The sequence below is a fragment of the Podarcis raffonei genome, chromosome 6 (genome assembly GCF_027172205.1).
Source record: "Podarcis raffonei isolate rPodRaf1 chromosome 6, rPodRaf1.pri, whole genome shotgun sequence".
In the NCBI taxonomy this organism is placed as follows: Eukaryota; Metazoa; Chordata; class Lepidosauria; order Squamata; family Lacertidae; genus Podarcis; species Podarcis raffonei.
The window spans coordinates 47,218,833-47,246,699 of NC_070607.1; the positions used below are offsets into that span (position 1 = coordinate 47,218,833).

Sequence of the window (27,867 nt, forward strand, 5' to 3'; positions counted from 1 at the left end):
TGCCATTGGGTCAGCAAATATGCTCCAGTGAGCTGTGACAGAAGTGGGATGGGAAGGTATCCAAGAGGGTGATAGCAAATTGGAGAGGTATAGTCTGAAATTTTATGCTGTACTTGTATTTGTTTGGTCATTCATTGTTATGGTAAGATGGGAGCGCTCAGGCTGCTTGTTATTGTCAAAGAAAAAAAATCATTTTTTGCTTCTTTATTTTGAAATGTTCTACTGTGCCTTCATTCAGCCATGGATTCCACAATGGTATACATTTTTTAAAAAAATGAAATATTAATGCAAGAATAAAGACAAACAATAAAAAGCAACATACAATAAAATCTAAGTAATTAATGTGTGGTGTTGATGGTACAGACATGGAAGACCCAGGTTAAAATTCTGCTTAAAAACCCCACCACTGGACAAGATGTTAACTTGCTCATAACACGTTTAAACATAAGAGTTGTGTTGCAACTTTGTAGACTGAGAAACACTGCCAAAATTATTGATTTCTATTTCCTGTAGGGAATTTCCTGTAGGGATGAAGAGGCAAATTCTGCAGAAGACCAAGAAGTACAGAGCGAGGCCTTTAAAAGTGGCCCTGTGCATACAGAGTACACATGTTCCATGGGGCCTCTTTTAAAAGACTCACCCTGTACATTATTGCACTATCCAAGTCTAAAAGCAAATGGAGTAGAAGAAACCAAAATACGCACAGTGGGGCATGAGGCTAGTCAAAATATACTCATAGAACATTGGGGGCGTGTGCATCTTTTAAGCATTCCTCTTTGCATACCGTCGTTGAAGGTTCACTGCTCACTAAGTTACATATTAACATTCTGACATCCTCTTCAAAACTGTCTTCTAGCACACATTGATAAAAATGTAACTGAGCAGACCAAGCAATGTCCAGTACACATGCAGCGGTACATCAAAGTAGTCAACAAAGCAGATCTTTTAGCAGATGCAGTGCTCCTTTCCGACAGGATCAGATTTTCCTCCTGCCCCTCCTTTCATGGGAGACTTTCTCTACCTCCTTCATGAACCGAAGACACAATTCCTCCTGCCACGGCAGGGCCACACACTGGACAGCCACGGGGAGCCCAATGGCGCCTTCGACAGCCTGCAGGAGAGATACAAAGGCAGCATGATATCACAAAGCATATTTCATTACTGAGGGAAGCAGCCAGTTTGAGCTCGTGGCTTTCAGACTTCTCCCTGCATGTCTCCCTTTTGAATTGACTGAGACTTTCAGGATCTACTGGGCAATAAGGAGGCCTATATTCAACAGGATAATGGAAATGCTCAGAATAGATTTCCAACATGACTGTGGGGGTTTAGTGCTTTGGGTTAGGAGCTGCATTCCATGGATTTGTTTATAAAAATGTATTCCTACACATGTCACTTATGTTGGAATATTGCTAATAATTGTACTCCATGACCTTACGGTTGTGATTTTTTTTACCCAGGTCAGAGATTTGATGTCAAATGCTCTTATAGGAAATAATTTAATCACATTAACCAGTTTAGAACCTATTCCAAATAAACACACTTAGAATAAGGCTGTACAAGTTACTTTTAAAATGTAATTTTGTCTGGCAATAACTAAGATCCTACTCAGATCAGAAGCCGCCAATGAAGGTATATTAGTGAAGCAGTTCCAGCTTTCCAATTTAATGGGCGGTGTTAACCAGCTACAAAATTTCCCTAATTTCAGGAGGGAAGCAAGGAAGGGTCAATCTGCTACAAAGCTGTACAGCAAACAGAGCCCCAACGACATAAGGCGGGGTTTAGAAATCTGTTGAACTCCAACTCTCATCAGTCTCTACACCAACCAACATGACCAATGGACAGGATGGATAGAAGTTGCAGTCCAACAACATCTGAGTGGGTGGGTGTGTCACAGGTTCCCCATGCTTGATGCAGCGTTTAGGCACTGTCCTTGCCTTGGTTGCTATTGACTGACCTCCTTCATCCTCTTATCCCAGGGGTCTCCATAATGCCCTTTGTAAAGCTTCAGCTCTTCCTCATCTGCCTGTGTCACTGTAGTAACTGGGACAACTCCGGCCGGAAAATTCAAGACGTTGTATAAATGGGTGTAAGTGGTAGCAACTGGAAAAGACAACACACAATACTTCTCATTTTGCGGTACCAGACCTTTGTTTCATGACAACAACATGCAAATGCAATAAGAGCACAGTGCATACTTCTCTGCCCAAACACACAATAAGGAAAAAGAAAATGATCTTGACATGGAATCAGCCCAAGAGGAACTGGGTTTTCCTGGTTCGGCTTCAAGCATGTTGAGAACCTGAATAATTGACTTGATTAAAGCCTGAAGCCTTGGGGGAAAAATAGAATACGATTGAGGGTGCTTTCTTATCACTTCTAAGAAAATATGGCATTTGCCTGCCGGCACATTCTTCCTAACTGTACAAGCAACCACGAGAGATCTGGTCAAGCTGAAATCTGTTGCAATATTCTTGCCTTGAAGTTTTTAAAAGGCGGTGAGACTTAATTCACTCAGTTTTGTTTTGTGGGATTAATAATACTGGGTCCAGAGAAGAGTGAGCAGAACTCCACTCAGGAAACAAGATTAATATGGATCCTCTCACCACTAGTGCCCCTGTGGTCTCCTCAAAGCAGCTCCATCTGGAATGGTGTGCAACCAGGTACTGTAGGGGCCAGCTAAGAGAATGGGGGGGTTGCCAGAATTCAAGGGGGCTGTCTTGCACAGGCAGAAGTTCCTTTCCACTCACTCAATACACCTTTTGATTCCAATTATAAAGTAACAGTGATAATATTTTTCTCACTGACACCGGTTGAAGGAAAAGTACCAAAGTATAAGTACAATTTCATGCAAAGTAAATATTGAATAATCAAGGAATTAATGCATCAGTCAAAAAATCCCATCTACTCACAATAGTGTTGGAAGAAGGGATGGGTTGTAAGACTACAATGCAACCCAGCTACAGTTCTGCTAGCAGTACCTTACAGATTCACAGTATATTATGTCCTGGGTGGAGCTAGACTAATGCCTTAGCTATACCTTAGTTGGTTAAGGTGTCCATCCCAACTGGTATGGCATGATAAAATGTAGGTGAATCTACAGCTACGTATGTTGCCATATTGGTATCCTTCAGGTTGAAAGGTAGGTTATAAATACAATAGATGGTAGTGATAATAATAATGGGACATGTTCTGTAGTAGTGTGTTCCTGCTTCATAGCCCTGCTCTACAAATCTTTCTCACCACTTTTCAAATTCATTATGCCCCTTGAAGGAACCAGAGCTAAATGGGTTAATAAATAATTTCTTCCTTTTGCTTGATTACTACTGAGCAGGATACAGTTACGTATTAGTGGATGGATGTTCTAACATCCATCTCCTGCGAAGTTGGGATCATCTCCCAGGAAATATGGTAGATATCAAGGATGGCACAATGTGGCTAGATGGGCCCATATACCCTCTCTCCACAAACTTTTATAAATATTTGGATCATAAGGCTGGGAGAGAAAGATGGTCATCATCTATTCCTCCTTTGCTCAGAGCAGGATGCTCTACAGGTCAGCTCAGAGAAAGCCACATAATTTAATCCACAGTATGCAACAAGCCAAGGGAACAGGGTCAATATAAGAGCATGTATACTGGAAAATCAGATAAGATGTATTATTTGGTACCAAATAGCTTGCCAGCATATCCCAAATTAAAAGCTGGTCCCAAAGCTGGACAAAGCACAACGTCCAGCTTCAACTTCCTCCATTCTGCAATGAATTCATCACGGTAAGCCTGGGGAGAAATACAAAGAGAAGACAGTGGCTATTATGTACAAAATGCCACCATCAGTGTGAATTGATTAACAGAAATGCATTTACATCCTTACGTGTTGCTGATCAGCACAAAACCTAAGAAGCTCTACAGTGTTCTAATCATTTTAGCTGTGGAGAAAAGGCTGAAGTGTGCTATACCTGAAGGGGTGTCTCCACCCACATTGTTCAGCCCAGACACTGAGGTCCAGCTCCAAGAACCTTCTGGTGATTCCCTCATTGCAAGAAGTGAAAATACAGGGAACCAGGCAGAAGGCCTTCTTGGTTGTCACATCTGTGGAATGCCTACCTATCTAATGTCAAAAAGTTAAATAACCATACTACTACTACTACCACTACTACAAACGAATCAAGAGAAGACTGAGACACTCCAAATGCAGATGAGTTGGGGGATGATAGACATGCTACTGCTGATCTCCATACCCTCAGCATGAGTCCTATTTTTCCTCATTCTCTCATGGCTCCTGCTCACCCATTAGTACTTTATCATCAGCTCGACCTCTGTCAAAAATGCTCTTTACTTCATCATCTGGCCCAACCCTCTCTGGTCACTTTAAACTATCTGCTTGTGTACATAACAGCACACCATAGCTCCATCGGTTCTATGTTAACATAGACCAGAACTGTGGAATACAGTATTAGCATAGGTCAGCATCATTGATGGTGCTGTAGCTGGAGTTCTAGGGACCATATTAGCTTTCAATTAACACCAGTTTCTAGAATCAAACCATATAGGATTGTGAGGTAACTATTATTTGCATATCTTGCTCTCAGTGATGAAAGGCACAAAAACTACCCAATAGGGAGACTGTATGCACACTTTCCCAAGAAACTGCCCTTTCTGAACAGGTTTCTCTCTGATGAGCAGTGATTGGGGGCAGAGAAAATCTGAGCACTTGGGCACTTTTCTTCATCTTTTAACAAGAAAGCAAAATTACCATCCGGTCAACGTTGTTCTTCCAGAAGTTTTTCACTGACCTAGGAAATTTGCAGAAGGCATGCAGATTAGAATTCATGACAGTAACAAGAGAAAAAAATTCCTCAGAGAAAATTAACTAAAACTGCCCATTTTGGCCATATAGTCACTTTTCATCACAGATGCAGTCACACAGTACATTCACAACGATGGAAATATCATTATTCACAACAGTGGTTGTGAAGTTTTAACAACATTGGTATTCCACACAAAATTCCCATCATGATTATATTTAGTACCTCACAATGAATCCATTTTAAAATCGTATAAAAATTAACTTACCCTACTCCAATAAGGGCATTCAAATGTCGAGAGATTCGTGGGAACTGGGAGAGGGAATACACTTATTATTATTATTATTATTATTATTATTATTATTATAGCCACCTTTTCCTGTTAGGAATCCAGCATGCTTTGATCAAAAGTCATAGCTAAATTCAAAAATATATTAATGACTGAATTCTCCTATGTGTCTGATTAAAAGCAGGTTTGAGACAAAAAGTCCCAAGAACAAATTTACGCTTCACTGCTATGTGTGCCCAGGGATGTACCTGGAACTATGTCACCAATTGCCAGAGCCCAGAATAGACTATCATGCACACACTGATGTATCTTAATTGTTCCTGTGTGCAAACTGTTAACTCCTGTGGGACCCAAGAATGACTGAAGAGTGTGGCATAAATATAAGAAAGGAAGGAATAGTAAACCTATACGTATAGTCCCACATCTATCCATCTGGATGCTATCTTCAGAGCAGCTTTTAGAAAAGTGTCCAAGTGATAAGCTGCAAATTACAGCTGATGGGGTTTCGATGAGAGGTAAATCCTCTTCGTAAATTATTCATTGGAGCATGCTACTAAAGAAACTGATGGACTTTCTGTCTTATTTCATTATTCAACTAAAAACTAATGATCCACAGGGTTTGTCAGTGCACACAAATCATGAGCTCCCAAGGGGTGTTAATTCACACTCACAATATTTCCACTATCACGAATATCTTTAAAAAGCTTTTGTGCGAGTTCCCCAACTGGTTTTTTGAGGGGAGGTGGAAAAGCAGTTTTGTGGAGGTACTTTGTAAAAAGGGAGACTTTCAGAATTACTTTAAGTACATTCACCCAAATTCAACCATGGTCACATCCCTCCAGATATAAGCCCAGGTCCCTTTCAGACAAACTTAACAACATCATTGTTTCTACTGATTTTATCTGTATAGTTGTTTTCAGCCACCCTTGGCTCCTTCAGGAGGAAGGGCAAGAGATAGGAATAAAAAGTAACACGTAATTTTTGGACTAGTAAGAACAATTGTAATATTTTTACTACTTTTAGTTTACTCTGGTAAGTGCTTATAACCTTAGCATCTACTACTAGTGATCCCATTTGACCTGTCAGTCTCCATTGACTTCCAGTAAGTTTTCTTTTTAAAAGTTGCCTGATATGGATTAAAATTCACTGGCATTGCAAAATTGCACTGTTTGCAAAGCTGTTTTGCAACTTATCATCTTGTTGTTAGCATTCATATATTCAGCATTTTTCTCTCCTCATAGTTGGCTGAAATTTGTCACATGTACCCCACCTACCCAAAAAGCATCTGCTCCCACTGTGCTTAACATGATGAAGAAGTTAAGGTCAAGTAAAGGCTAAGGGTTTCTCGCGATCCAAACAGCTCTCAGGCAGCCATGCTTTTTACAGGACCAGCCCTCCCATTAGGCAGTCTTTGGGATGCAGGTGGAGCTGTGGTCTAACCCACTGAGCCTCTTGGGCTTGCCGATCAGAAGGTTGGCAGTTCGAATCCCCAGAATGGGGTACAAGTAGATAAATAGGTACCGCTGTGGCTGGAAGGTAAACAGCACTTCCATGCACTCTGGCTTCCGTCACGGTATTACATTGCACCAGAAGCAGTTTAGTCATGCTGGCCACATGACCCGGAAAGCTGTCTGTGGACAAACACTGGCTCCCTCAGCCTGAAGCGAGATGAGCACTGCACCCCATAGTTGCCTTTGACTGGGCTTAACTGTCCAGGGGTCCTTTAGCTTTTAGCTTTTTGCTTTATTTCTTTTTAGGCAGAGTGAGAAGACCACTTCAGGCAACAGATGCTGGAGGGCAGCAGTGGCTCCTCCAGCTGTTTCCCTTCAGTCCCTGCCAGCCCCAGCTTCTGAGCTAGGGCTCTGCCAGTAGTGATGCTTGCTTGTTGCTGAGATGAGCCTGAGCTGTCTGTCTGACCTTGTCACCTTCCCCTAATGCAGCCTTTCTCAACCTGTGGGTCCCCAGATGTTGTTGAACTACAACTCCCATCACTCCTAGCTAGCGAGGCCAGAGCTCAGGGATGATGGGAGTTGTAGTCCAAAAACATCTGGGGACCCACAGTTTGAGAACCGCTGCCCTAATGGATCACAGACAATGCCATTAGGAGAGGGTCTGACTGAACAGGCCAGAACCAGGAAGCCAGCCCAGGCTATTCATCCCGGCAGGCCTCACACGTGCCCAAGCACTGGTCTACTCATATGATGCACACTGATGCCACAGAGGCATTGCAGCATTTGTCTGAGCAGGTAGCAAGCAGGCAAAGCAGGGAGTGAGCTGCAGTGCTGGAGAACTGAGCTGATTAGGCCATGTAGCCTATTCTGCACCCCCTAAGCTGGCCTGTTGCTCTCAGGTGCAGTGAGGGGCTGGTTGGTAAATCTGTCAATTTCAGTTTCTCTCAGTTTCTCCTTCTTTAGTTCTTCACATCTCCAAATCATTTTCTGAATTTTTTTAAGGTCCTCATGAAAATTCATCAGACATTTTGTGGGAATTTCACCTAATGCATGCATCTTTCGATGTATTTTTGCCTAATATGCACATTTTTGCAAGTCATTTCCCACTAATATAATGCATTTTTCATCTATTTTTATTAATATTTGCATTTCTACGCACACTTTAGTATATGCATGTTCATACAGGTGACTTGGCTGAAGAACTGGATTGCAAAGTTCAGATAAGTGCAGATTTCAGAAGTTGACTGTGTTCACATATTGCTTGGGAAAGAGCACCTTTAAAGGCAAACTGAATCAAATTACTCTCCCATCCCTGTGCTCTCATCATCAATATTTACGTAATATTCAGTTATCAATCATGTTGGCTTTTATGCATGCCGCAAAATCAGAATGGCCCTTCTTTCATACCCTCCCTATCATTTTGATCCACACTTTGTGGATAAAAGCTGAAACTGATAGAGACAACTTGATAAATTCATGTCTGTGCAATTCACAAACAGCCTCTTAAAAGCAACTGTGCTCAACCCAGGCAAAGCTAGTTGCACTAGTTTCAAAAGAAGAGGGTAACACTCATGCTTAATTCACTTAATGAAATCAGTGGGACTTGAAAGTTCACAACTATAGCTGGAGTTTGTGTCTGTCTTGTTTCTTTTGACTATCAAGAGATTTTTTGAGTGGATAGTCATGATAAAATGAATGTATTGTGGCATATGGGAAGAAAAAAGTTATTGCACGGGGGGGGGGAGAGATTTCTGGCAATTCTATTTTCTCCACGTTGCTTTCAAACCTGATCGTTTTGCAGAGGATGGGCTCATCAGAAAGCAGCATATGAAAACCTGAGACTGGCTGCATCAAAGTCATTATTCTTAGATTATGATTTTCCACCTTGGTTATTCCGCTTTATAAGGAAGGCAGCTAGAACTTGATTTCAGTTAACAAGATTGACTGAGGCGACCGAGCTCTAAATGAAACAGTCATTTCTGAGACATTGTATGAGGGAAACAATCAAATATACTAGTTTGCATTACGATTCAGCTTGGAAGGAAATGGAACATGGCTTGCTCTAAAGATCCAGAGCCACGTTCTGATTTAAATATAACAATAGCAATCAATGCAAATAGGGAGTCATAAGCTTCCTGTGCCGTTAAGGAACCTGTAAGCAATCTCATTTTCAGATGCATAACAAAGGCTTCAGCATATTTCCAAGAATGCTGGAGCAACCTTGCAGATTTACTCCCTGGCAATCAAGATTCATCAAAGGCATTTTTGGAATATAGGCCAAAATATTAAAACAGAAGCATTTTCTGCCCTGGATCTTGAAAATCCTTGCCCCGGCAGCCTCTCCTTTCCACCCTACCGGTAGTGCAATCCTTGGCAAGTCAATTTAGAAGTAAGCCCACTGTGTTCAGTTGGAATGGGATAGCTCAGTTGGTAGAGCATAAGACTCTTAATCTCAGGATTGTAGGTTCGAGCCCCATGTTGGGTGAAAGATTTGTGCATTGCAGGGGGTTGGACTACATGACCCTCGTAGTCTCTTCCAACTCTACAATTCAATGATTCTGTGACTTAGTCCCAGGTAAACGTGTACTGTATATGATTGCATCTCTAGTCCCGTGGCTTGTCATCTCTTGCAATCCCTGCCCCCATCTCTGTACTTTTCAATTTCTAATGATTTACTGTCTGCTCATGAACCTAGGCTCACTTTCCTCCTCTGGACTAAATCAAACCTTGAGCATGAAGATCTTTGCCAAGTAGAGCACCTAGTGTTGTGGCAGCCAATGGCTTCTTTCCTGTACTCCTAGCTTAGGCTCTGAGCTCCCACACCAGGCCTAGCTGAAAAGCTAGCCTCCAAATATTCAGCTCACAGAGGGTCTATCAGCCTCCCTCTATCTGGAAGCATCTGAGGTTTTCCATGGTCACATAACCAAGAGAAAATAAAACACACAAGTGTTGCCAGCAATCCCAAAGCTGCACCCCCTACTTCTGCCTTACGACCTCCTAGAGGCGAAGGATTTATTTCCCTGAACTCTTCCTGCAAAAGTTGGCTGAGATTCCTGTTCAGTAGAAACTGGTGAACAGTGTGGGCATTGCTCTTCCAGCTTCCCAACACTGTGCATCATTACTGAGAGAGGGAGATGCAGAGAACTCAGCAGGGTGAAGCAGCATGAATAATCTGATGCTCCTGCCACTGCAAGCTGCACCACACTGCTCTCCCTGTACCTCTCTTTCATGGGAAGCTGCAGCAATGTGCAATGTTGGGAAGCTGCACTCCACCAGCTGCTACTGATTCTACTGTTCATCTCCATTAATCTATGGGGAATGATGATGACCCCGGACTGCGAAAGAGGAGTTGAACACCACACAGGGACAGATTTAACTTGGAGTGGTTTGGGGCACCTAGAAAGCCCCTGTGGCAAGATAACCTTGGCACTAATATGGAAAGGTACGTGGGAGACATATAAATGAAAAGCAGTATTGTTGGAATAAAAAGGGAAAGGGAAAGGACTCCGGACAGTTAAGTCCAATCGCAGACGACTCTGGAGTTGCGGCGCTCATCTCACTTTACTGGCCGAGGAAGCCAATGTTTGTCCGCAGACAGTTTTTCCAGGTCATGTGGCCAGCATGACTAAGCCGCTTTTGGCGAAACCAGAGCAGCACATGGAAACACTGTTTACCTTCCCGCCAGAGCGGTACCTACCATATTTTTTGCCCCATAGGACGCACTTTTTCCCCTCCAAAAATGAAGGGGAAATGTGTGTGCGTCCTATGGGGCGAATGCAGGCTTACGCTGAAGCCTGGAGAGTGAGAGGGGTCGGTGCGCACCGACCCCTCTCGCTCTCCAGGCTTCGCGCAGATCTCTGCAAGCCGGGCTCCCACGGCTTGCGGAGAGTTGCCTGCATGCCGAAGGCTGGGTGCGCTGAGCTCAGCATGCCAAGACTTCGCGCAGCTCTCCGCAAGGCGCGGGAGCCCGGTGCTGGGCTCCCGCAGCTTGCGGAGAGTTGCCTGCATGCCACGCCCCGTTGTTTACCACTCAGGCAGGCAGGGAGGGAGAAACGGGTCGGGCGGGCGCACGCAGTTCAAACCTCCCCTTCTCCCTCCCCCGTATTCTTCTTCTTCTCCCCCCCTTTTCCTCCCCCTCCCCCCTCCCTCGGACTCCCCCCCCCTCAGAGCTGCATCGGGGAAGGAGGCGAAGGAGGGATGAGATAATCCCCGAGGGGAGGGGGGAAGGGGGAGGACAGGGCGGGGGGGGCTTGATTAGGGGAGGGGGCTCTTTCGGGGTGGGGAGCACCTCTTGCTCCTCCTCCTCCTGGAAAGGGGCATTTTTTTATCTTCTGGCGGGAGGGGGGAGGTAGGTAAGTTTAGGGATCTAAATAGAGGGGGTGGAGGAAGGAAGGTGCTGCCTCCAGATGAGGAGGGGGGTCTTAACCCTCTTTTTTTGGGCAAGGGGGTTTGGGGGGGAAATGAGAGATCAGAGGCACGGTTTGGGGGGGTTACATGTAGGGTATTTTGAATTGGGTTTTTGGGGGGAGGGGTAATACAAAGCCTTGGCTTTGGGCTGAGTGCGAGTGGGGTGGGTTTTTTAGGGATCAGCTCAGGGCAGCCATTTAGGAGGCACAGGACAAATTGGGGGTTCTTGAGGGGGTGCGAAGGTGAGCCGCCGCCAAGACCCCTATCTGTATTTTCTCTACTGCTGTCCTGAGGTTGCTGTTCAGGTGGATAGCAGCCTGCCGCCCGGAGCACGGGGCGCGCTGAAGCAGCGCGCCCCGCGCCTCAGGGCAGATATCCTTTTCTCCTCTAAAAACTACAGTAGGTGCGTTTTTAAAAGCTTGGGCTTCCCCCACGGCTGGGGGGGGGATAAAAAATTTTTCTTTATTTCCCCGCCAAAAAACTAGGTGCTTCCTATGGGACGGTGCGTCCTATAGGGCGAAAAATACGGTATTTATCTACTTGCACTGGCATGCTTTCAAACTGCTAGGTTGGCAAGAGCTGGGACTGAACAACGGGAGCTCACCCCGTAGCGGGGATTTGAACTGCTGACCTTCTGATCAGCAAGCCCAAGTGGCTCAGTGGTTTAGATCACAGTGCTACCCGTGTCCCTTATTGTTGGCATACACAAAGGTATAAATAGAGAAAGTCTGTGTGTCTGTTTCACAAGTTGGAGACTCACCAACGGCATTAAAATGAGAGCCAGGATCCTTTTCAGTAAATTTGGCAACCGGTAACAATTTATCTGGTTTGTCCAAGTGGAATCCACAAACTCTCCATCACTGGGAAAGTAAAAAGAGGAAGAAAGCAGGTTCTATGCTGTACAATAATGCCTGTAAATGCTATTTACCTGTTGCAATGACATGCCTATGCTACAGCTACTATCCTTGCAGTTAAAATCCCTGATAGACAAATGCAGAATCTGAAACTTAAAGCATGACTGAGGGGCAGATAATCAACTCCTGAAGGAAATGGAATTTTCAGTAATTCAGCAAAGAGCATAATTACTCTCCCCCTGTTTATCAGTTTTATTAAACACACTATAATTCAGTTCCACAACCTATTGTCATTGTTATCTGCACAATACTTGTATACATAATAATACTACAATTAAAAAATATATTTTTATGCATACATATTCTATTGACATTTGTTATTCCAGAACATAATAAAAAGTGTCTGCTGTTCTAAAAGCCATTCCAGAAAGTGCTTTGGCCATTACTTCCTCTTCTATAATATTTGAATGTTATAATTACTATGTTACACCAGATTTTTCAAATCAATCTGAAATAATTATTATAAGCCTCTTTTGTTGTTGTTATTGTTAAATTATTATTAATAATAATAATATGCCTCTTTTGTTCCTAATCGTTTCCCACTAAAGAGCCTTAATATCTCTTCTTCAGAAAGTTTTTGATATAACTTTAGGTGTCCTCCCGTAAACACATACATACACTACATATGTGTCGATACGTCTTGGTATCTACTTACAACTTTTCCAGTAATGTTGAACATCCATCTGCATAGAGGCCTTTGGTGAAGAGCTCATCCACCAAAAAATCAATTCGAGGAGGAGTGAAAGGTATAAGCTGAGCAGAAAAACAAGGTAAATATTTAAAGGCAACAAAAATATATAATAAATATATGCAGTTATCATTCTGCCTTTATACATGTGATTCCTTGCAATCAGTAAAAGGAAAGGAGGACCTATATATTGCCTGGATATACATTCTTGGCGGAGAATGTTATTGTCTAATCTCTACAGGCCTCTATTTACTTTTTTCTAGAATTGTCTAGACTGCAGCCCAGTCTATAGGTACAGGTGCAGCCACAAGCTTGAATAAGTACCAGAAAATGTCAACTTAGCAGAACTCTGGAAGCTGCAAAATGTCTAATGTCAGAAAACTGGAGATGTAAGTTTCAGGCAGTAATTGGTAACTGGTATGCAGACATAGGGCGGTATTCAACTAAATTTTACTCAGACTAATTGGAATTAATGACCATTACTAACTTGGCAGACCCTCCAAGTGTCCCTATTTTCCAGGGACATCCCTGATTTAGAGATGCTGTCCCGGTTTCTGATTTGATCCCGGAAAGTCCCTCTTTTCCTTAGGATGTCCTGAATTCCATTGGAGAAATGTTGGGGGGTATGGAGCTATCTGACCCCTGAGCCGTCTGAAGGCAATCCTGTGTATAGGGAAGGTTTTTTAAAAAAAAAGTTTAATATTTTGTTATGTTTTTATATATCCTGGAAGCTGCTCAGAGTGGCTGGGGCAACCCAGTAAGATGTGTGGGATAGAAATAGTAAAAATTATCATTATGGAATGGGACATCCCTATTTTCATCGGAGAAATGTTGGAGGGTATGACTTGGACCTACTAAATCCAATAGATCTACTCTGTGAAAGAAAGATGAATACAACCTAGGGTGTGTATACTCAAAAGTCAGGTGTATGTTATGTGCAGCAATCCAATGAGTACATTTTCAGTGGTGACAGGCATCTTCTAAAAAACAATGCCAGTAGACTAGCATGGCTCTAGAAAATAATGAAGAAAATACCTTACTTTTATTATCCCCTTCCGCTTCCTTCCCATAGCAACTTTTCATCATGTTTCTTTCTCCTTTGCTCCCCACATCTTCCACTTGCTATTTCTTTTTTTCTTAATTAACAAATAGCACATTACACTGCATCATTTACAAAGATCAAGAATCAATGTTCTCGCTGGCAGTGTGCATTGTTTCTGCATAAATAGCCATCTCTTATTATTATTGATTTGTTACATGTATTACAAAACCCAATAAAATTAAAGCAATGAAAATGCAGCAAACAAACTCAATATAAATTAAAGTTCAGGCAATGTAAGAAAAAGCTCTCCATGGGCCCAGAGCTTACCGTGTGTCCTGCTTCCTGTAGCAACTGTCGAGTTTCCAGCACAGCTCTCCTCATGCTGGGAGAGGGCTGGAAATAACCATCTCCATCATAGTAGCCAATCCTGAGTGGCCGGGAGCTAGAGTAAATCTGCAGAGAGGAACTAGAGTAATCACATAGTGCTAGTCACCAGGGCAATGAGAAGAAGGTGACATGGCTTTTCACAGCTCAGGTGAGGGTGAAAGCTAGGGATCAGGGTACATGAGGGACTGCTCATCTCCCCATGTATCTGTGTGCTAAAATCTCCATCAGAGGCCCTTCCCTGGGTACCACTATCATATGAGGTGTGGCATTTTGACTCTGCTTTGGTTTTAGAATGCTCTTTCCCACTGTCTAATTTGTTGAGCCCAGCCATCTTGTTAACCGAATAGTTGTTGACACAGTGTCAACATCAATCAATTCAGATCACATCAATTCAGGGACTGTAAGGGATGGAGTATTCACCTTGTTCCTCTTGGGTGCTGACCTTTAAAGCCCTAAACAGCCTCGGCCCAGTATACCTGAAGGAGCATCTCCACCCCCATCATTCAGCCCGGACACTGAGATCCAGCTCCAAGGGCCTTCTGGACGTTCCCTCACTGCAAGAACTGAAGTTACAGGGAACCAGGCAGAGGGTCTTTCTGGTAGTGACACTCACTCTATGGAACGCTCTCCCATCAGATGTCAAGGAGATAAACAACTACACGACATTCAGAAGACGTCTAACAGAAGCCCTGTATTGGGAAGTTTTTAATGTTTCGTGTAGGTCTTACTATGTTTTTATATTTTGTTGGAAGCCGTCCGAAGATGGACGGGGTACAAATAATAATATTTCATGAAGCAATCTGAAAATTCAGGACCACATTCTGAAGAACCAGAAACCTCAGCTGATACCTGAAGAAGAGAGAGTCCTGCCATGCAATAGGTATCATTATTCAGCTCCTCTTTGTGGATAATATCAGTATGTATTTGAGTCACTAGGTGGCACTAGACTTAGTGCTCTGCAGGTGGAGTCACAAGTTTCGTGTTGTTGTTAGAGAGATAACAAACTGACTCATGGGTCTCCTGAGCCTTTAATTTCTCTTACCTAGATGTCAGATCTGACTTCAGATTTCTCCCTCCTGACACCTAGACCAAGCTCGAGTTTTTCCTTCTTTCGTTGTGAAAGGGTTTCAGACCTCAGATTTCAAACAAGCTTTACCCTGGGCCTCCATTTTGGCTTTACCCTTTAGACCTTCCCTCCTTCCCTGACTGACAGCTCCACTCACTGCTGCTATAGAGTGTAAAATCCCTATAGTGACACCTAGCATGCATGCACTGATATTTCAGCATTGACAAAAATTGAGATTCCCCCACTAAAAAGGAAATTTCATTATGCATTAAAAGCCTATGGTGAATCAACTACTTCAGTGTGCTGTTGAACACAATTCAATTACCTCCTCATTAAAGGGAATTGGGGGCACAGATGAATCCAGACGAAATAGTTCATCACACAGGAGGGCCCTCATGCACAGAACCAGACTGTCCACATCTCTTGCCATTGGGCCTGTCACAGAGATGACTGGAACAAAAGAGGAAGACTTCTGAACATGGGGAAGAAGATAGGAGTGCTAGTAGCTTGATTTCCATGAAGTTGCCTTCCAGTTATTAGGGTTTCTACGTGCACAAAAATGCCAAAGGGCTATTTCTGAGGAGGAAAAAGGACTCTGGAATTACTTTCTCCCCAGGCTTATCAGTTTTCACACGATGATCACCCAGTCATCCCATCCACAAAAGCTGCCAATTATTCTGAAATGTATCTACAAATATGCTTTTCTAGGATATGGTGGTAACTAAAGATCTCACTGGGTGACAATGCGTTCACAGATTCATTTCACCACATGAAAACTGAGCAGTCAGGTAACCAAAAGAAGAAAGTAAGTTTTAAATGTGCAACCACGAATTCTGCAGTATGAACGTTAAAAAGAATTGAGTTGCAATTTTCGTACCCATTTCAGACATGCTGTGAAACCATGGCTTAGCACAGCCATCTGCAACCTTATAACTTCCACAGCTTTTGGACTACAAGTCCTATCAGGGGCTGTATTTGTGTGCAGCTATTGGCAGAAGGTTGGTTTCTGGTGATTTGAAGTAGATCTGACCCCCCCCCCCAATTGTGTAAACAGCAACAATATAATGACTTCCCCTTGATACTACTGCACCGAAGAGTGTTGGGGATGGGGAGAGGATTTTTATGTGAAAAGACCGCACATTCTGGATTTCAAAACAAATTGCAGAGCTCAGAATGTCTGTTGCACCTGGTTGTGTGGATCTCAGGGTTCTAGTAAAAATAAATTAAGTAGATCCCACAAGGCCTAAGATCTACATACATTTGCATAGAGTATTTATGTAAGCCAGGGGTGCCAACCTGAATAAAATATTGGGGGGCAGGTAAGCCTCATCCTGCATAATCAATCACACGACATGGTGCACGCACACCTTTTGAATGGCAATGCCCATCAGCTTGGGGGGGTAGCAACCTCAAATATTTTATTGGAGGGGCAAAGACCTCTTGGCCCCTATGAACTGGCTCCTATGGTGTAAGCTCAGGCACAAAGATCATTTGACTTAATTTTTTTTACTGTCACAGAATCTTACAAAATTAAATGAATTTTCAGGTTGCAAAAGAAATGCGCACCATTTTTTCCTTACATATAGCCAGCAAAAACAGTTAAGATACATCTGATCTTCGTTAAACAAATCAGAAATTACCATTAACACCTGGCCTTCTCAAAGAATGACATTTGCATTTGTTTGTTTTTAAATGAGCCCAAACTCTAAAAGTTTATTGCTTATCGGAAAACCGCGGTCTCCATCAAAGGGCTTGTGCTTGTTTAAATTCTCCCATGAGCTAAGTAAGACTTTCAACTCTCGCTTATATTTTATCAGCAATAGACTTGCTCACCTGAGTTCATTCCAGCTACAGGAGTGCTAGCACCTTTGACGCTGCACAAGAGCAAACGGGAAAAGTAAATTAATGATGGAGAAAAGCCAAATGACAGAGAGAGCCAAAGAGACCCAAGCCATGAAATGCAAGTGACATGCGTCAAAGGATGTTCCTAATAGCTGAAAGCCATTGGAAAGCCATTGGAAATTCTGTGCAAAGTACCTTCCTTTTAAAAATATTTGATAGGGAAATGTTACAGGCACATTTCATTATCCCTAATTAACTTCCGAGCCTCTGTCAAACTACACAGAGCCTCTGTAAAACTACACATCAGAATCTGATGTCCACCCCTCACTGAAGCAGATCCTGATATTTTAACTATGCAGCTTGCATACACTGTGGATTCAAACAATTTCACTTCCCTTCTTAGAATTTAGACCAGAACTAACAAAAATTTGCAGAGAGATTTGAGCTTTAAGTGAAAACAGGCTCTGGATCTTCCCTGTGTTTAATACTTTCTGTGGCACTGCCCACTTTTTTTTAGTCCGGAAGTCAGGAATTATGCTACTAATGCAGTTCCCTTCCCCCACACCCACCCCTCTTTCACAGATACAGTCACGTTTCCTGGAAAACTGGCGTATCCTCATGCCTCAAATACTCTGAAAGTTTAGTTGACTACATCTCATAAAAAACAAATGTTACTTGCCAATAACCCAAGTTTGCTTAGACAAAGAGGAGCCCTTTACTGCAACCTCTTTTTGGTGTTATTTATTTACTTATTTAATTTGTATATCACCCTATACCCACAGGTCACAGGGCATACAACATAAAAACACAAAATATATATTAAAAATAAAACCAATGTGACTTCAATGTGAGCCAAGACTCCACAGGGCTTAGCCTCAGAATCTGCTTTTTAAAAAAAATAATGCCAAAACACAGGGGTTCATTGAGCGAGAAGTTGTCCAATTAGTACAATAATTTTTGCCTGCACAATGGGACTTCTATATGCCCCCACTCCACATAGAATGAAGAACTGGTGCTGTTCTTAAGGAGACCCTGAATGCCAGCTGGGCCTTGGCAAATGCCAGATCACGTTAACTAACAGGGATTATGTAATGTTTGTCACCCAGAGAACTAGTTTCCCAGGGCTCTCTGTATCAAGACCTGTATCAAGAATGTCTGCTTTCAAACTGCAATTCTGCTGCTCTTCACTTGGTTGATTGTACATGATTTATGGATGGATGGTTCCAAACCTGTGAGACCTACCTCAGCCTATAGCCGGTGGGTTTTATTCCACAGATCCCACAGAAGCCACATGGCACTCGGATACTTGCAGCCACATCGGTCCCAATCCCAAGAATGGAGCCTCCACCTCCAATGAGTGCAGCTTCCCCTCCGCTAGAACCTCCAGAGGTTTTCTTGTGGTTGAAAGGATTCAAGGTTTGTCCAAAGAGTGTATTGCCACAGTCAATGCTGAATGGGATGGAAAAGGGCTAGTAAGTTAATGCTCCAGTAAGGAAGAGTACAGAAGCAATCCTTACAGTTGTTAAGGACTGCAGCAAGGGTATTTCTGAGAGCAAAACTATTATCAAAATCTTCTAGTGACTGGGTGCCACTTTCTCCTGTGAGACGATAGCTATTCAAAGTGAAAGGCCCAGTGTTTAATGGAATACTTTTGTCTGTCTTCCAGCATTTTAGCTCTGTTGTACTGCACTTGTGGTCCTGTCCTTGGAGGATTCTGTTGTTGAATGTATGTTTATCCTATATATCTGAATGGTGGAATCAGGTTGCAAAGACTGCTTTCCTTGGTAAAGGTTGTCCCTTAATAATCACGTACCAATTCCATTAAAAACTGGGCCTTTCACTTTGAATAGCTATCATCTTACAATAGCTATCACTTTGAATACAGCTATCATCAATATGTTAGAATTCCTGCTCCGTGATTGCAGTCATAGGATTGTTGTCTTTCACATGACAATATATGTTTTGACTCCACAGAGTGGGAAGTGACAGAGACAGGATGTTTGTGTTACTGTGTTCCGTGAAGTGGGACTGTTGTCCTTTGTTCTTTCTCTTTGCTGTCTGATGCTAGAGAGGGAGCCATGTTGCAGTGTTCCATGTGTGTTTATATGTAAATAAAGTAGATTAGCCAAAATGCTGAGTTGCATTCTTATGTAAGTGTTGGAGTGAAGAGGTGCTTTGTACAGTCTGTTCTTATCTGTTCAATTCTAGCATCTAGAAAGATTGGCTTGAAGAAGCAGCCCAGCATGCTTTGGGTTTCTTGGATTCGGGGGCCTCAACCAGTTCTTTGTCATTAAAGCAGTAAACCATGTACTGAGATGACACTTGGAAATCGATCTTCACAAACACACCGTAGTTCTTCAAACTTCTCTCCTTTCTGCCTAGAAAAACAACCCTAAAAAGCAGGGATGGGAACCTGTGGCCCACCAGATGTTGTTCAGCTGAAACTCCCATAATCCCTTGACCACTGGCCATGCTGGCTGGGGTTGATGGGAGTCCAGAACCATCTGTAGCTCCTCAGGTCTCCCAACTCTATCATGAAGCCTGACTTGGATTTCTTCCTGTTGAGTGAGAGTCAAACTGTGTCTGTATGGCACCTAGCTGTGATCTACCGGTGGTGCATCATTTCCTGGCATGGGGATAAAGTGATAGGAAAAGGTCGACCTCCTTATTTTCTGTGTTTTCAGTTGCTGTAGAGCCACCAAAACTGCCATTATTTACATAGACTGCTAAGGCCCAGCTGCTGCCTTGAAGAATTAAACAAATGAAAGAAACACACACGTACTTCACTATGGCCTGTGAAAGGTTGGTCTTTACAAATGGAATTGCCCCTTGTTTCTTTAAAACTTTGACTATCACAGAGTCCTCCTGCTCAGGACGGTCTAGATATTTCACCAAGCCAAGTGTATTGGGGTACCCCTGGAATTAGAGAAATAAAGTGAGATACTTATCCTTACATCTGTTGACCATATCCCAAAAAAAACACCCAAAACATTAGACGAGAAAGTAGAGGTGACATTTATTTTAAAGAAAACAACCACAGTCCCTCCAGTCATTAGGTAATATATCAAATTTCACTTAAGAGTGAATTCATGCATATATTTAGAGGGAATTAGGTTAGTCTAAGAGGCATTTGTAGAGCTTTAAATATAACACAAATAGCTTGAGAAATTAGTGTGCCCTCTCCTTTGACTTTCCCTCCATGCAGATGCCCATAACTAAAGGTAAAATTTGTGATGCTTATGGGAGAGGAGCAGTTCCACTGTAGGTGAGCAAAGCATAGGGGCACCCGCCCCCCAGCTGGTGACCCACATGGCTGATTTAATCATATTATATAAACAAATAGAAATATAAAAATATACATATTCCTCTTGGCTTTAAATTCGCAAGCTTCCTCTGTTGCAGAGCCCTCCTCATCTTACCCTCATTGCAATTATTCAGGGATCATGGCAGAAAGTACCTTGCAGGCCACATCTTCCTTAATACTGACTGGGACTCCATAAAGCAATCCTTTCTCCTTTTTTTTGGTCTCCCGGAGCTGTTCCTCACACTCTGGAAGGAAGTTGGTCACACAGTTGATTTGCCGGGTTACCTCCAAGGCCTTTGCGTGAGCAAGAAACAAAACAGGGGGAGAAGAAGGCAAATTTGTGACAATATGCTCTCTTCTTGACTATTCACGTTGTGAAGGTCTCTTTTCCACCTTGCAAATGCAGTGTTTTATCTGTGATCATTATGCAAGACAAGCATGCTAGTAGAAAACTGCAGCAAAAGGGTGTGTTCCAACTTCCGTTTGTAGCATAGGGTTCACCTATCAGTTCACTATGTCGAAACTGGATATATGCTGGTCCTATTAGGATCTGGTTGGCTTCAGCTGTTATTACAGAAACCACTTTGGGGTCACCAGGTGTCAAAAAGCAATGTATAAAGAAACACCCAAACAAACCACTCTATTTGAGGACGGATCTGCTGCCTATTCTCAGCACCACACAAGATTGCATACACTTCTGCAGCTGGCATCTTTCAGCTGCCAAGCAGGCGCCGCATTCACTCGATCCACTTAGCAAAGCCCCTGCTCTCCTCCCTAGAAGCCTGAAATCCAAGTCGCTCCAAAAATGGAAATCCCTTGTAGCTTAGCTGCTAGGGACCATAATAAATCTATCACGGCTGAAAATAACTACACAGATCATATGGTATATGAAAGGCCTGAGTCCATTACATGCCCTAGATGCAGGGTGGGGGTGGGGAAGAAGATAGTAAACTCTCCCATTAAACCTGTAACTGTGACAGGCCTAGATGCGCTGTTAGCACAAATAGTGCGGGTTGCAAAATTTGACTTTTCTTGGAGCTGGATTTGAATTAGCTTGGCTGTGTGTGTGTGTGTGTTTGTGTGTAGAGGATACAAGAACTTTGGGATAAGGGAATAGTGTCTTGTTTATTTGGTCTAAAGAGCAAAAATGGTGGAGACTTTTAATTTTTTTTAATTAAAATTCAAAATTATTCTGTGCGCTAAATCACCTTAATTCAAATGTATTAGACTAGTAATGTGTAAGTAGGGATGGGTGAATTTGTCAGTTTTAGTTTCTCTCACTAGCTCATTTTTCCAATCTGAAGTTCACATCAGTTTGCAATTTTAAAAAAACCCATCCTCCTCAGTGTGAATTTTTCCTAATATTCATATATTTTTATGCAGTTTTGCCTAATAGGCACATATTTGCAGAGCCATTTCCCCTGCTATAATGTATTTTTGTGTTTTCTCTCCCCACTAATATATGCACTTTTTTGCACAATATTACCCCACCATGTGCATTTTGGATGGAGCATAATTTGGCTGGAGAATTGCACCACAAAACTGTGCACATTTTGAAGAACAGCTGTATTTCAGCTAGCATATTGCCCATCAGTGTCTTAAAATGAGCACAAGAGACATTATGCTGAAAGACACAACTCATTTGTAGTATGTCACTTTTGAGTTTGTACAGTGTGTATCCTGCCTCGCTCCTTAAGTAGTAGTAGTAGTAGTAATAATAATAATAATAATAATAATAATAATAATAATAATAAAAAATAATAATAATAATAATAATAATAATAATAATAATAATAATAATAATTTTATTATTTATAGCCCTCCCATCTGGCTGGGCTTCCCCAGCCACTCTGGGTGGCTTACATATCTAAAAACATAATAAAAACATCAATCCTTAAAACCTTCCCTAAACAGGGCTGCCTTCAGATGTCTTCTAAAAGTCAGATAGTTGTTTATTTCCTTGACATCTGATGGGAGGGTGTTCCACAGGGCGGGTGCCACCACTGAGAAAGCCCTCTGCCTGGTTCCCTGTAACTTCACTTCTCACAGTGAGGGAACTGCCAGAAGGCCCTCAGAGCTGGACCTCAGTGTCCAGGCAGAATGATGGGGATGGAGACGCTCCTTCAGGTATACTGGGCCGAGGCCATTTAGGACTTTAAAGATCAGCACCAACACTTTGAATTGTGCTTGGAAACGAACTGGGAGCCAATGTAGGTCTTTCAGGACCAGTGTTATATGGTCTCAGTGGCCACTCCCAGTCACGAGTCTTCTGGATTAGTTGTAGTTTCCGAGTCACCTTTAAAGGTAGCCCCATGTAGAGTGCATTGCAATAGTTCAAGCAGGAGATAACCAGGACATGCACCACTCTGGCGAGACAGTCTGCAGGCAGGTAGAGTCTCAGCCTGCATACCAGATGGAGCTGGTAAACAGCTGCCTGGACAAAGAATTGACCTGTGCCTCCAGCTGTGATTTACCCCCAGGCAGTCTTACCTTTTCCATGTAGGTGTAGAGAACACTTTCTGGAGACAATGAGCCATCTTTCAACTTTGCAGACAGTTCCACAAGGGGAAGAGCTAGGATTGGAGCAGCTTTCACTCCTGGGTTCTGCAGCAGGGAGCAAACACATTGCTGGCAAACTGCTATGTCATGTGCACTCGCTTGCTAGACCAACATTGCTACACAGCATTGTGGACACATTGCACTTTCAGACATGCAAAGCAGGCTACAGATTGGCCTGTCAACAGCAGCATCACATGGGTGCTCAATGACTATATATCTAATTAGTAGCAAAATAACAGCTCACTGATGACCAGGAATGGGTACTGACCCCAGGCTTTAGCAGCTAACTTGATCTCCACCCTGCTTTGCATGGCAAGTCACAGAGATATGTTATATGTGACTGTATCTGACAGCTAAGATATCATTAAAAAGATGATACAACAGAACAAGAAAATTTTGAATTTGAAATATTGACTTAAAAATATTGATTTCAACCAATTACACACTTCTTCTCCTCTGCACTGTGGTCACCAAGAGTTTTGAAACAGTTCTGTATCACAAGCAGGGCTTGTAGGTTGGAATAGTTTCTCCAAAGAGGTAAATATATGGTAACAGATGCCCTCTGCATCCAAAGAGAGTTCTGGGCTGTCTTTCCACAAAGTGCAAGTAGGAAGAGTTAAAGCTAACAATGGACATTGTAAGTCCATTGAGGATTATTGTGTTAGATTTACTGGTTGTAATGCAATTTATAGCATTCATTTTACACTGTGATGCCTTGTTGTGTTATGAAACTGTGGCTTTTTGTTCAATATACCACCATGGCACACTAAATTAGAAATGACAGGAAATAACTGTATGCTGGTATACTGCCCCAAGTTTTGACAATGCAACTCCCACTGTTTTCTGAGTTAATGAAGTTGCAAGAGGACCTCCAGTTAGATTCCACTAGATTTCCACGCATAGCTTTTACATCGCATGAAAGATCCCATACAATGTGAAAATGAACAGGTAAGGAACCATTGTGAAGATGGAATAAAGTGCTGTATAGATATGGCCAAAGTTCTCTCTGGGAAGATGGTTCTCTTCACCCACCCCTGTGCAAAATGAGAGACAAGTGGGAAGGAGTTGCTCCTTCTATCCAGAGACATACCAGGCCCTAGCATGAAAGTGCAGCAATGGCCTTGACAGGCACCAGCAATTGCCAAGCAACCCTTAGGCTCAAGTATCTTTTCTTTAATGACAGGTGATTTGTTAACAGTCTGCTAATAACGCGGCCAGGGACAGCTGCATTCAGGCTGCCAGTTGAAATGCAGCAGGAGGAAAAAAGGAAAGCAACTTTATACCCTCTTTTCCATGACACAAGGTTTGCCTCAGTTGCAACAAGTTCCTAAAGTTAGATAGGGTGCACAAATCGGGGGGGGGGGCTCCCATAATAATCTTAGCTGAAGGAAACAGAGAAAGCATGGACTGCACCATCCTACTAAATTTATAGGAAAGCAGAGCTTTCAGAGGAAGAGCAAGCATGTTAAATTCAACATACACATATTGGGAAAGTATATTGTCATCACTGTAAGACTACTTAGAAATAATTGCCATCTTTCATGCTATTAGCACTTTTGCAAACATCAGCAATCAACAGCATCTCTGCAGAGAGTACCAGAAGAGACCCACTGAAATTTTGATACAAAGGGGAAAAAACCTTTATCCAAATGATAGGAAACCTCTAAAATATATTCACCTGTTGTTTAAACTGTCTTGCTGCTTTCTCCATACGTTGAAAGCCAAGCTCTCGCTTGCCCTTGGCCTCTTCAAGTTTCTTCTGCACCCGCCTCTGATTCACCCATTTTATCACCAAGATTGCAGTGGCTGAACCACAGAGCACAGCTGAGACAATGCGGACATCCACCTTTTCATCAGGCAAGAGAGACTTCACTTTGTCTAGAGCCATAGTGGGAAATCTGCTCACAGCTCTCAACCAAGGAGAGCTGCTAGAGCTGTAAGTTCCTAATAGCAAAGACGGCAAGGAAGGGAAGGAGGTGGTGGTGAATTTTAATCCCACCCAGGAGCTATCAGTTCCAAGCCACTGGGAAACAGAAGCTTGTGCGTCTATGACTGAAGAAAGTTTAGGAAAATGTCTCACTATCATAGCCAGGCACTGATTGACAGAAACTCCACGTCATTTGCCAATCGTCAGTGAATCCTCCCAAACATTCCAACATTCTTCTGAGCTCTTAATCTTAGCAGTACAAGATCCACCTGTTCCTTTCCATATTCTAGGGTTTGTTTGTTTTTATTTTATAAAAAAAACACCTTATCATCTTCCCAGGGGTGTGTGAGCATGAGGGAGACAATTGCAGGGTAGTAGAGGACATCAAGCCCAACTCATCAAATAAGATTGTGAGAAAGTGAAATTAACTTCCAGGGCAACATGTGATGAAAATCTATATCTGCCAAATGATAGCTGAGGTGCTGGCTGCAGTTTTAGGAACTGTCACAAATGGACTGTAGATAATCTAATAGGCACATCTGGGGGATGGATGGATGGGTGGGTGGGTGGATGGGTGGATGGATTTACTTACTTACTTCTGAAGATCACAGAGTGGTTTACAATATAAAAATACATACATACTAATAATAATAAACAGAAACAATAACCCCCACACACAGTTTAAGAGGCCATAGATTGCTTAATTAGCCAATGCCTGGGAGAAGAGGGCTGTTTTTGCCTGGCACCTAAAATATGCAACAAAGGCACCAGGCAAGCCTCCCTGGGAGGAGCATTCCACAAACAGGGAGCCACCACAGAAAAGGCCTACACTTGTGTTGCCGCTGTCCAGGCATCCTGCAAAGAGAAACACGACAAAGGGCCTCAAATTATGATCACAGGGTGGCTTTAAAACCACTACTTTGAATTGGGCCTAGAAACTAATTGGCATCCAATGCAGTTGGGCCAGGATTGGTGCAATATGCTCAAACCATCTTATCCCAGTGAGCAACTTGGCCACTGAATTGTGTACCAGATGAAGTTTCTGAACTGTCTTCAGAGGCAACCCCATATAACATTGCATTAATCTAATCTAGATTTACTGAACCTGAGCTACAATTCTCAGAGAGGTTTAAATAATCCTAAAATCCTGGGAAATGCAGATTGGTGTGGGGAATGGGGTCTCTCTCAGCACCCTTCACAAGTTATAGTTCCCAGAGATCCTTGGAGAAAGGGGTTGTTCATGCTGCTTTAAATGTAGGGTGCAGGTGGGGCCTAAATTGAGGTATGGCAAACTGTTACCAGAATCTCCATATTGTGGGGGGGGGACAAGAATCCCTGTGACCCATATGTGTGGGGTAAATAACAAAACGATCCCCTGGATTCAAAATGCAGGGCTAAACTCACTCTCCAGCAGGAGAGAGCTCCCAATAGGCTTTTCAGATATCATTTAGTCTGTAGCAACTCTCACCCCTTTTTGTCCCTCTTGCAATGAACAGAGCACATGATGCTAAGTAAGTTTAAAATGCTTTACTTACAACATAGGCTTACTATTTCTTTGTGGGGCCACCATTTGCTGCCTAGAGCAGCGTGCAGTGGCCCAGGAGTCGGGGGAATGAGAGATCACATCGCACGACTATTTGTGTGTGTGTGTGCAAGACCTCCCAATCCGGCTGTGCATTTCCCGCTGCAAAAACCAGCTTCCCAGACAGCCAATCAGGTGAGCGGGGGGAGGGGGACTGAGCAAGAGCCAGGACACCTCTCCCTTTTAAAAGGGACCAGTACCCAGTGCCCAGCCTCTTGCCTGCATGGAGCCTCCTGCCGTTCAATCACCAACCCACCCTGTTCTTGATATGCATGGACCAGCCTGGTGATGAAATCAGAGATTGAGAAAACCCTGCATCACAGTGACATGTGGAATGTGAGCCAGTGGTGAGAAGGGATGTTGAAAGATTAGTAAAGCTGAATTTCACATATTTATTCAAAATAGGCCGTCTAATCTTTCCGAGAGACTTCCAGAAGAGGAATTTCACTGTGCTTGGGAACAACATTTTATTTTTTATTTTTTAAAAATCATATATCCAATTTAGTGGAATAAGTTGGTCAGGCATTGTACCTACTACCTAGTGAGATAAGAGACTTCTTTGTACTTCCCTCCTGCCTTGGCAAGTCTCTCCCCCACCACATATTTTGCTCTTTGGTATATAACTTTTAAATGCAGGAAAGGAAAACATTTTGCTGATCCAGAGATAAGATTTAATGGATTCCTAAAGAGTTTCTTTTAACAAGCCTATTTAAACATAACTGAAATAGTTTAATCATCTTACTGCAGACAGGTGAAGGAAGACAGTTTAGCATCTTGGGCAGCAAGTCCTGAATACAAGGAATGTTTTGCTGGTGCTCATGATGAATTTTTATTTTATAGTATTTTGCACATAACTAAGAAAAAACAATTTTCCGTAGCCATGAAATACAAAAGTTAATGCCTTTCCCCCCCAAACATTAACTGGTTTAAAGATATGTTAAGAGCTCCTTTGACTGTGGTCATCCAGCAAAATTACATGATTAAGCAGTGTTGACAAAAATTGGCAACATCCACATTGGCTTTATATTCTTTTCACTTCCAGTATTCTGCATCAAAGATTTTTGTGCGACCTTAAAGGCTTAAATTCCTTGTTGTTTTTGCTTCTATAGTTATCACAGCTTCTGTAGTTTCTCCTCTAAGAACTGTTACACTATAGCACAGTTAAACAGTATATTTTGAGAGTTGAAACTAAACAACATCAGGAGGACACCATACTGACTGCTCCTACTGTAAGAGAAGGCAACGGAAGACTTTGACCTATGTACATGCATACTTTGCTCTAAAAATTGCATCTTCTTTTTCCCAGATAGAAATGCAGCCAAGGATAAAGATTTGACCAGCCATAGACAGCAGGAATGGCTGACCTTTGGCCCGCCAGATGCTACTGGACCACAACACCCATCATCCTTGTGTGGGATGTAATCCATTGGTACAGTAAAATGCAACTTTCCTTATTTCCCTAGAGTGGACACAGGCAGGGGGACATCCAGTCAGTGTAACTTCCTGTTCCACTGGTCTGGAGCTTCCTTCCCCTACGTGTGATCTGGGAGATGAGTGTGGCTCTGGCTGACTCCATAAAAAGAGCCGAGTCATGCAGCCATTTTC

The 27,867-nt window shown here is 42.7% G+C and overlaps 1 protein-coding gene across 1 annotated transcript; it reads right to left on the minus strand.

Moving 5' to 3' along the window:
- Positions 1-189: 189 nt before the first annotated feature.
- Positions 190-25,267, minus strand: LOC128415820 (vitamin D3 hydroxylase-associated protein-like). Its single transcript, XM_053392532.1, has 15 exons — positions 24,432-25,267; positions 22,685-22,798; positions 20,348-20,488; positions 19,673-19,806; positions 18,133-18,339; positions 16,882-16,922; positions 15,374-15,498; positions 13,923-14,048; positions 12,521-12,618; positions 11,712-11,811; positions 5,073-5,116; positions 4,753-4,792; positions 3,668-3,776; positions 1,955-2,100; positions 190-1,111 (listed from the first exon to the last, which is right to left on the minus strand). Exons 1-15 carry the CDS (start codon positions 24,837-24,839, stop codon positions 977-979), a joined length of 1,968 nt encoding a protein of 655 aa, XP_053248507.1. The 5' UTR covers positions 24,840-25,267; the 3' UTR covers positions 190-976.
- Positions 25,268-27,867: the final 2,600 nt, after the last annotated feature.